This window comes from Armigeres subalbatus, chromosome 1 (genome assembly GCF_024139115.2).
Source record: "Armigeres subalbatus isolate Guangzhou_Male chromosome 1, GZ_Asu_2, whole genome shotgun sequence".
Taxonomy (NCBI): Eukaryota; Metazoa; Arthropoda; class Insecta; order Diptera; family Culicidae; genus Armigeres; species Armigeres subalbatus.
The window spans coordinates 9,513,548-9,524,473 of record NC_085139.1 but is presented as its reverse complement, the minus strand read 5'-3'; the positions used below and the strand labels follow the sequence as shown (position 1 = coordinate 9,524,473).

The window sequence follows — 10,926 nt, the reverse complement described above, 5'->3', positions numbered from 1 at the left end:
ATTTCACAAGAATTTAATAAGATTTGAATAGGGTTAAGTTTGGATTTGGATTGGATTTGGATTGGATTTGGATTGGATTTGGATTGGATTTGGATTGGATTTGGATTGGATTTGGATTGGATTTGGATTGGATTTGGATTGGATTTGGATTGGATTTGGATTGGATTTGGATTGGATTTGGATTGGATTTGGATTGGATTTGGATTGGTTTGGATTGGTTTGGATTGGATTTGGATTGGTTGGATTGGTTTGGATTGGTTTGGATTGGTTTGGATTGGTTTGGATTGGATATGGATTGGTTTGGATTGGTTTGGATTGGTTTGGATTGGTTTGGATTGGTTTGGTTTGGTTTGATTTGGATTGGATTCGGATTGGTTTGGATTGGATTTGAATTGGTTTGGTTTGGTTTGGTTTGGTTTGGTTTGGTTTGGTTTGGATTGGTTTGGATTGGTTTGGATTGGTTTGGATTGGTTTGGATTGGTTTGGATTGGTTTGGATTGGTTTGGTTGGTTTGGATTGGTTTGGATTGGTTTGGATTGGTTTGGATTGGTTTGGATTGGTTTGGTTGGTTTGGATTGGTTTGGTTGGTTTGGTTTGGATTGGTTTGGATTGGTTTGGATTGGTTTGGATTGGTTTGGATTGGTTTGGATTGGTTTGGATTGGTTTGGATTGGTTTGGATTGGTTTGGTTGGTTTGGATTGGATTGGTTGGTTTGGATTGGTTGGATTGGTTGGATTGGTTTGGTTGGTTTGGATTGGTTTGGATTGGATGTGGATTGGATTTGGATTGGTTTGGTTGGTTTGGATTGGTTTGGTTGGATTGGATTGGTTTGGATTGGTTTGGATTGGTTTGGATTGGTTTGGTTGGTTTGGATTGGTTTGGATTGGTTTGGTTGGTTTGGATTGGTTTGGATTGGTTTGGATTGGTTTGGATTGGTTTGGATTGGTTTGGATTGGTTTGGTTGGTTTGGATTGGTTTGGATTGGTTTGGTTGGTTTGGATTGGTTTGGATTGGTTTGGATTGGTTTGGATTGGTTTGGATTGGTTTGGATTGGTTTGGATTGGTTTGGATTGGTTTGGATTGGTTTGGATTGGTTTGGATTGGTTTGGATTGGTTTGGATTGGTTTGGATTGGTTTGGATTGGTTTGGATTGGTTTGGATTGGTTTGGATTGGTTTGGTTGGTTTGGATTGGTTTGGATTGGATTTGGATTGGATTTGGATTGGTTTGGATTGGTTTGGATTGGTTTGGATTGGTTTGGATTGGTTTGGATTGGTTTGGTTGGTTGGATTGGTTTGGATTGGTTTGGATTGGTTTGGTTGGATTGGTTTGGATTGGTTTGGATTGGTTTGGATTGGTTTGGTTGGTTTGGATTGGTTTGGATTGGTTTGGATTGGTTTGGATTGGTTTGGATTGGTTTGGATTGGATTTGGATTGGTTTGGATTGGTTTGGTTGGTTTGGATTGGTTTGGATTGGTTGGATTGGTTTGGATTGGTTTGGTTTGGATTGGTTTGGATTGGTTTGGTTGGATTGGTTTGGATTGGTTTGGATTGGTTTGGATTGGTTTGGATTGGTTTGGATTGGTTTGGATGGATTTGGATTGGTTTGGATTGGTTTGGATTGGATTTGGATTGGTTTGGATTGGTTTGGATTGGTTTGGATTGGTTTGGATTGGTTTGGATTGGTTTGGATTGGATTTGGATTGGATTTGGATTGGATTTGGATTGGATTTGGATTGGATTTGGATTGGATTTGGATTGGATTTGGATTGGATTTGGATTGGATTTGGATTGGATTTGGATTGGATTGGATTTGGATTGGGTTTGGATTGGGTTTGGATTGGGTTTGGATTGGATTTGGATTGGATTTGGATTGGATTAGACTTGGATTTGGATTGGATTGGATTTGGATTGGATTGGATTTGGATTGGATTTGGATTGAATTGAAAAATTGGGTTTTTTTTGGATTGGGATTAGATTGAATGTAAAAATTGGGCTTAGATTTGCTTTGGTTTCGATTTGGTTTGGATTTTGAATTAAATTGAATTTTGGTGGCTTTTGAATTTGAAGTGAATTGCTTTCCGATTTGATTTTGACCGAGTTTGGTTTGATTTTGATTTAATTTGAATGCATTATGCAGGTATTTATGCATTATGCTTAATGCAGAAAAAAGTTACTACAATGTAGGTCACCTAATGCTTACATATTGGTCGTTCGGATAAAAATCTCTCATTTTTTATTGTTTTGAATGGATTTATTATTCTACCTAAACCGTCATCATCTTAAATGCTGAATCTCAACTGAAAAATTCCACAACTGACTAGGGGCTCCCATCCTGCACTCACTCACACCTACATCGGCACTTACCAGATTCTCCAAACACAAAACAGTCTTACTGTGTACCAGCGTTCCGCCTCTCCGTTCCCACCGCTGAGCATCCTGATTCCCATTTTCATCTTCGCACTGCTCCAATTGTATCATTCCATTTTTCACATTCATACACGCACCCGAATCCGTGCTCAACTGGCCGGTCTTTTTGTTCAGCGACCATTTGGTTGCTCCTTCCGCGTCATCTCTACTACACTCAACCAGCACGACATCGTTGCCCTGCGGCACTTTCTGCTGACGATGACTTCGCTTCCGAGAGCGTTTGTACTTTGGTTTCACATCCAGACACCGCTCAGCGTGCCGCAACAGACCAAAGGCTGCATTATTTTCGTTCGGTAGTTTCAGGTCTAGAAACACATTCTGCAAATACCAACTAAACTTGCGACAGTTCAACCGCCGCTTCAGATCTTTCATGTCTTGCAGTGATCCAACCGAAATCCCACCCGCTTCCGGCCGTGTCTCATAGAAAAAGTTCTGAAACTCGTCCATCCAAACTGAGGCAATACGCTTCGTATTCCTGAAAAGAGAAGATTTTAGGATATTGAAAATCATTAAGAAATAGGTATCAGTAAATCATTACCTCAAATATGTAGTGGTACTCCCTTGGGGAAACCCATATGGATGCTTCCGTCGGAACACGTGCCCTATCCTAGAGCAAGGAACCACTTCCACGTGGGCACCACAGAGCCACGATTTCAACGAAAATTCCAACGACTCACCACCCCATATGTCCAATCCACCGTCGAACCCTCCCAGTTGCTGGAACAAGGCCTTCGACACAATGAACACCCCACCCGATATGGCCGGGCTGAAAAATGGCAACGATTCATCATTATTCCGGTGCTCCAGTTCCTCCTCAGCTACAGGAAGCCAACGGAAACGCAAACTCCAATCGAATCCTCCTCGTAACCGTGCCGAGTTTGGCCGGTACTCGAACGAATCCGCATCGATGATGTCGATGATAGGACTCAGCACCGCCGTTGAATCCACCGTCAATCGATCGACCAACGGCTCCAACCAACCACGGTTCACCTCGCAGTGACTGTCCAGAAAAATGACGAAGTCTCCGCTGGCGTACGCCACTCCGATATTTCTGGAACGGATCAAACCTGGCTTCAGTGGTCGAGAGGTGATGTTCTTTTCCGAGAAGTCACTTACCTTCCCGCACAAAGTTGCGATGGAATCGCACCATCGGAATCCGCTTCAGAAAGTCCAGATCGTCTTCGAGTGCGGTGCTACAGTCATCGATGACGATGATTTCCCGCAGGAGATCGGTTGGCGTTCGCTTCAGAACGCTTGTGATGGTGCGAAGCAGCGTAGAAGTGGCTTCGTTGTAGAATGTTATTATCACAGATGTGGTGCGACCCGGGGATGTAAGGAATTCGCGGGTTTTGCAGCTGAAAGCATGGAAAATCATAATCAGAAAATGTTCGTTGAAATGAAAGTTACTAATGCGTTGCATTGATAGCCAAATGGGTTTTACTATGCCGCTCAAACTTCGTGAATTCATCAAAATTCTGATATTCGCTAAGGTGCGCTTTCGTGGCGAATGCACACTAGGAGTCGTACATCTTTAAGCCTTTCCTTCCCATGGTAGTTGTAGAGCTCCACCAAATTTTGTACCTTCCAACTTTAATCAAATTGTTTCAACAACAAAAAGAAATATTTGCCACATCTTTATGGTATCATTAGACTGCTTCTTAATGTGGTTCAAAAAATCGGTTTTGCTCCTCACTGTCATCTGATTCTGCCTCATGTTCTGAGTGTTCTCCGAAAATTCAAGCTGATTTGGAGAACAACTGATTTATCATAAGCCGTTTCAAGTCTTTTTTTTTGTCTTTATTTAAGAGACTTGCAGCCCGAGGCTGGCTCGTCTCCGGGTTTCAAGTTCACATGGAAATTAGTATGTGTTATTTTTGGTTAGTGCTTCCCCATTAAGCTCAGGAGAAAAGAAAACCTACATAGCCTTCCTATTGAATTCTTCGAAAAAAAATCTGAAGGGTTGTGTCATATTCATTCATACAGTCGTGAGATGTGGACGTCTTTTCGGTACGGTCCGCAATTTAAATTGTATATATATTTTTTTACCTCTACAACCGCGTTTGTGCGCTTCTCGTGCTTCGCTCGTAACTTTTAAGTTTACTTTTTATAAATATAAGTTTTCGTCATCGAACCAACTGTGTCGTGAGAAAATTATTTTCTTCTAAAACCATGCCGTGTGGTGTTAAATCGTGCAACATAAACGACGATCGTTATTTGTGGAAATGCGAGTACTGTAATAAGCGATTCCATGCAACAACATCGGGAAGAACTCTCGCTTAACTTTTCAAAAGGACCTAAGTAACATTTTTTTCATGAATAAATTTGAGTATTGCAATCAAAAGCTTTCATGTTGTTCTGTTGATTGCGCTATTTAAATTAATTCATGAAAAAAATGTTACCTAGGTTCTTTTGAAAAGTTAATCGACAACTTATCACTGCGTTTGTTGCTCCTTTATGTGCGGACTGCCAGGACATACTAAGGAAAGAGGCCGACGTGCGCATAATGCTACATCAGCAGGAAGAGCTTATAAAGACTATTCGTACACAAACGAAAGCGAACCATCGTATTATTGCCGACTTGAAGAACTTTTCTTCAGTGTCTTTGCTATTTGAAAACATTGAGCACCTGCTCAATGATGCCAAAACGTACTGGCTACCAGAGAGTAAAATAATCGATTTTTTTGTGAAGACCACCTTGTGGTCACTTGTCAGCTCACTTCCAGGCACATTCATTTTCGGCTCTGGACTGTCAATATTCAGTTGAATATTAGTCATTGAAAATTTATGCACATTGTACAAATCGATAAATTATCTGAAATCTGAACACATTTTTATTGAGTAAAGTAATATATCACACAGAACTGAATCCGATTTGCATCCGCGAGGCCCTTTCAACGGTAAACATCAATATAAACAATGCTAATTTTGTTTTTATCTACACATAGTAAGCACACTCAGTGACAGTCGAATGAATGAGTTGGTGGAGCAGTCGTTTGACTATGTCATTCTATGTTTTGAATAATCATGCGAAGTTTGTCAAAATTCGGACTGAAGTTGCTTCATGAAGATGAATATTTTATGCTCTACTGGCTACGACCAACCAAAACAACGAACGCTTATGCATTTCGCTAAATGAACATATGAAGTCGTGTGACTCACGTGCGACCTCTACAATTGCCAAAATTTGTAAGTCGAATACGGCATTGTCAAAAAAAATTCACCATCTTTGTGACGAGAGGCCAGCCGAAATCTCTGGAGAAAGAATTAACAGAAAATAGTAGCCTATCTCTCATCATCCCGCTTCGACAGCGCGCATAACAGCAGCTGTAACCAGACCCCCCATCGCCCACTAAGAATAAACTTGCGCGTAATGCCATTGCTGAGCGTCGTGCAAAAATGCTAAGTTCCGATGCTCAAGTAAAAGGAAGTTGCTCTACGCATATCAACGAACCCGGCTGGAAATGCTTTCATGTTGGGGACATGAAATGTAGGTGCAGCCCAGACTGGAAAAAAATGGAACATGAACGGCGTCAGCAGAACATCACCATACAAAACAAATGTCTCATGAACAGCACCAATACCCAAGGCAGCAATATCAAAACGAACATAGTTAGCAAGACGATTGTCAAACGAACCACTGAAATGGTTAAACGACCTAAACGACGCATTAAAAGCAAAGCAACTACTGCTAATGGAAAAAAATCAATTTTCTGGTCCTCCAATAACAATAGAACATCCAATTGCAGTTCTATCAGCTCCTAGTGCAAAATAATTCATCCACTTTAAGAAGGGTAAAACCATCTATGCAACTGAAAAATCACAAATGGAACCACAACAACCTTACGCTAATACTCAACAGAATCAACAGCAACGGCAGCAGCAGCAACAACAGCATCAGCAGCAGCAGCAGCAACTACAGCAACAAGAACAACCACCAAATCCTGATAGCCAATTCGAACTAGACCCAATGAGACCACCCATCGTTCGTCTGACGCAACAATCTACTAGGTTCCACTCTCCTACTTCCCCCAGAAATTTTCGCAAGTAAGGACGCTTTATTCGCCTGAAGTAAGTAGCACTATTTCTTTGACCGACAAGCAGCCAAAAACTTCTACAGAATTTAAACAGAATGTGACTGAAGTCCAGCTAAAATGAAGGAAATTTATAAAAACATTTTGAGCACGTCTTTTCGGCTATTTTGGCTACCGAAACTAGCGGGGACGAAAGCGTAAAAAGTGAAGAAGTTTTTGGAATCGACTTTAATGTAATTCGAAACGACAGAAATTTTTATGAATCCAATAGAAAATCAGGTGGGGGAGTTCTTGTAGCTATTTCGACTACTTTTAATTCAGAGATGATTCCTACATCTAAATTTAAAGAATTTGAGCATGTTTGGGTGAAATCATACATCGCACGTGAAACACACGTGTTCGCCTCGGTGTGTTTTTCACTTGACCATGCTCATAAAAGCACGTATGAAAGTTTTTTCCAATGTGCTGAACAAATTTTATCACAACTCCCTCCAGAGGTTAAAGTTCACATCTATGGTGACGCAATGCAATACCGATTTCATTCTGGACTCTGAAAATGAAAGTATTCTACTCCCAGTCGTTGGGGACAATGAAACATTGCAATTTATTTTCGATTCAACCTCTAGATCTAGAATTAACCATTTAAAAAACAGACAGCAATGCTATTTGGAATTTTTATTAACTAACGTATATGAAGATTTCTGTGTGACTGAATCATTGTGGAAACCATTGGGAAAAATGAAGCGTTTCACACAGCAATCGAATATTCTTTAATCATTCGCGCCCACCAAAGCCCCAACGACTATGAGTACGAAGAAGTCTTCGAATACCATTCAGCAGACTATGAAAGAATTAAACTAAGATTAAATAGTATTAATTGGCAGTCAATTATAAAGAATGAAGGAAACATCGATACTGCAGCATACACTTTTAACGAAACTTTACACCAAATAATTAAACAAGAAATTCCACTAAAGAAAAAACAACGACAAAGAAATACAAAAAGTCCAATCTGGTACAACAATCAAATCAAAAATTTGAAAAATCGCAAACAAAAAGCACATAAAATCTACAAGAAGAGAGTGATCGAAACTAAGCGACATATTTGGAAATTTGCGACCAACTGAATCTAGCCATCAGTAATGCTAAGGAATATAATTCAAAAACTGAGCTTGAAATAAAGTTCTGTCCAAAGAACTTTTTTAATTACGTAAAAACAAAATTAAAATCGAACAATTTTCCATATGTAATGCATCTCGACGAAAATGTTGGCGATAGCTCGAAAAAAAAACTGATTTATATTTGCCAATTTTTTCCAAGAAATCTATACTACATTTTCGGAAGTACATCGCGACCGTGATTATTTAGCGTTTTATCCAGAATTTTTCAGAGATGTTGGTGTAAATGGAATTCAAGTCCAAGAAATTTTCGACGCTCTAATGAACTTGGATGCTTCGAAGGGACCTGGTGCAGACACGATTCCACCAGTATTTATTTAAAAAGATGGCAAAAGAACACACTACTCCTCTATATTGGCTTTTTAATAAGTCTCTGGAATCTGGAATCTTCCCAAAAATATGGAAAAGCTCTTTTCTAGTACCAATATTTAAATCTGGTCGAAAATCAGATGCACGTAATTATCGTGGCATAGCCCTTATCTCTTGCTAATCTAATCTAATCTAATCGTACACAAACGCAGCCAGTACAAAGAAAGCATCCTGGAAAATCATTGAGTTAGATGACGCCCAATAATTTTTCTTGTCAATATTGAGGCTCACAGCATACCAGTGGTATGACATAAACTTCAAAGCGGCCAGGCCCACTGCGTTGTGTTTGCCGCAGAGATGATTCTTCAAGATGTATCGTGTTCAAGTAGTCACTTCAACGTGATACATATCACGAATCTACAGGGGTTGAAGGATGCGTGGACATACCGTACCATACGCACCGCGTTCTTTTAAGTTCTTATTTTGGTAGTTGTATGTATATAAATATGTAGTGAAATCAATAACATTATAATAAGAAATTATATTAAATTTTATATATATTTGTAGAATTTAACATCAACTGCGAGCCGAAGTTAACTCAGGATGTACATCTCTTGAAGAAGAAGCTGGAAATTGTAAAGAATTTAATTATTATTTAGAATGTTATGAGTATCAGATAGCAGGTCATGTGCCAGGAAGTCGTCTGCATAAAGGTTACATAGTAGGTTGTGAAGCTTTCCTTCCTGGGATGTTTTGTAGTGGGCTATGAAAATGTTTAATCATGAAAATATGAAGGTACATAATACAATAATATAAATATATAAATGCATGAAAATATGAAAATTTTATAATATAAAAGAATAAAAATTGCTATATGAAAATAAAAAAAATATGAAAACATGAAATTAAAAATGAAGATACAAAAATATTAGTACAAAAAAGCATAAAAACATGAAAATATGAAAATATTGAAAATTTGAAAATATAAAAAATGATATTAAAGAATAAAATTTTGAAAATATGACAATGTGAAGAGCTGAAAATAAGATAATATAAAAATATTGAAACACAAAAATATATAACATGGAAATATAAATGTTTTAAAAAATTAAATAATAAAAATATAAAAATACCGGAACCATGAAAATATAGAAATATGTGAATATGCAAATTAAATGATAACAACATTAAAATATAATGATATAAAAAAGACAAAAAATGTAAATTAAATATTAGAAATTATAACAATATGAAAATATGATAACATGAAAATTGAAAATACACATATATGGATATACAAAAGATTAAAATATGGAATTTTAAATTTAAAAATACAAAAGTATAAAAATATGAACATATACAAGTATAACAAATGTAAAAGTATGAGAATATAAAAATATAAATGCATCATAATGTGAGCATATAAAAGTTAAAAAAAAGGAAAAATATAAGAATATGGAAAATATGATAATATAAAAATATTATAATATGAAATAACATAATAAATAACATGAAATTATATAAATCTGAAAATACGAAAATATTAAATATAATAGTTTAAAAATATTAAAACATAAAATTTCAAATAAGAAAGTGTAATGTAAAATTTAAAGAAATATGAAAATATGAAAATATAAAAACAAAATAATATGAAAATTTTAAGACACAAAAATAATAAAACATGAAAGTGTAAGATTAGGAAAATGTAAAACACGTAACTAAAAAAATAATAAAAATTTAAAAATATAAAATTATAAAAATATGAAAACTTAAAAAATTAAAATGTAAAAATATGAAAAATAAATATAATGAAATATGAAAAATTAGTTATAATGAAATATGGAAAATAAATAAATTACTATAAATCATTTCGTGGACTGGAAACTAGTGATACTCATGTTTCTTTTGAAATCTCTGTCTAGATTGCTATCAGAAATTAAGGTGGGTGTAGTCCTCAATTTCAATCTATGACAAAAATGACAAAATCATTAGAATAACTATTCCTGGCCACGCTTATCTGTACCGTTACCAGGAAGAGAAGGAAAAAGTATCACGGAGTTGGATATTGGGAAGGTATTCGTTGGGTCAGGATGTGCCTGTAGCTGGCAATGTGACCATGGTAGAACTTACCCCGTAACACACCACGTAAAGGTGTCTACCCAGCGTTACGGGTATGTCTACCCAGCGTTACGGGTAGTGGCATAGCCCTTATCTCTTGCATTCCAAAACTTTTCGAGACAATTATCAACAAGAAGCTATTTTGCAAATCAAAAACAGAGTAACTGACACGCAACGCGGCTTTTTTAAAGGTCGCTAGACCTCAACAAATCTGCTCCAATTCGTAGATTTTTCATTGAATGCAATTATGGATAACGGCAACCATGTAGAAGCTCTAAATACGGACTATAGCAAGGCATTCGATCGCATTGATATACCTATGCTGCTTTTTAAACTACACAAAATTGGAATTGAACCACGACGCAATGAAATAAACAAATTCTACATATGGTGCAAGAAAAGCCTATTAGAACTGAATGTAAAGAAATGCAACTTAATATCATTTAATAGAAAAAGAACAATACCAAACATTTCAATCGCATTAGGGAATCAAAATGTGGAAAAATGTAAAAGAGTAAGGGACTTAGGAGTAATCTTAGATTCTAAACTTTCTTTCGTAGACCACTACAACACTATCATTCACAGGGCGGTTCATAAAGCGTTTCTGCTATAACGTTCATGACCCATATACAATTAAAACACTTTATGTAGTTTATGTTAGATCAATAATGGAATATTACAGTATTGTATGGTCTCCTCATTCACGCATGAAGAGAGATTAGAATCTGTACAAAAGCAATTTTTACTATTTGCTCTTCGTAAATTAGGCTGGACAACAAAGCACGCTGCATGCTCATTGACATACAGACTTTGGAAGAGCGGCGTGAAATAGCAATGGTTTCCTTCGTAAATGATATCGTT

The 10,926-nt window shown here is 37.0% G+C and overlaps 1 protein-coding gene across 4 annotated transcripts in view; it reads right to left on the bottom strand.

Annotated features, from left to right (window-relative positions):
* Positions 1-2,231: 2,231 nt before the first annotated feature.
* Positions 2,232-10,926, bottom strand: part of LOC134221107 (polypeptide N-acetylgalactosaminyltransferase 16-like) — a 70,692-nt gene continuing 61,997 nt past the window's right edge. For all 4 annotated transcript variants that reach the window (XM_062700300.1, XM_062700307.1, XM_062700322.1 and 1 more), the window contains 3 exons: positions 3,546-3,784; positions 2,968-3,496; positions 2,232-2,904 (listed from right to left, as the gene is read on the bottom strand). In XM_062700300.1, the coding sequence (XP_062556284.1) occupies positions 2,277-2,904; positions 2,968-3,496; positions 3,546-3,784 (1,396 nt within the window). In that variant the 3' untranslated portion in view covers positions 2,232-2,276. The remainder of the gene's footprint in view (positions 2,905-2,967; positions 3,497-3,545; positions 3,785-10,926) is intronic.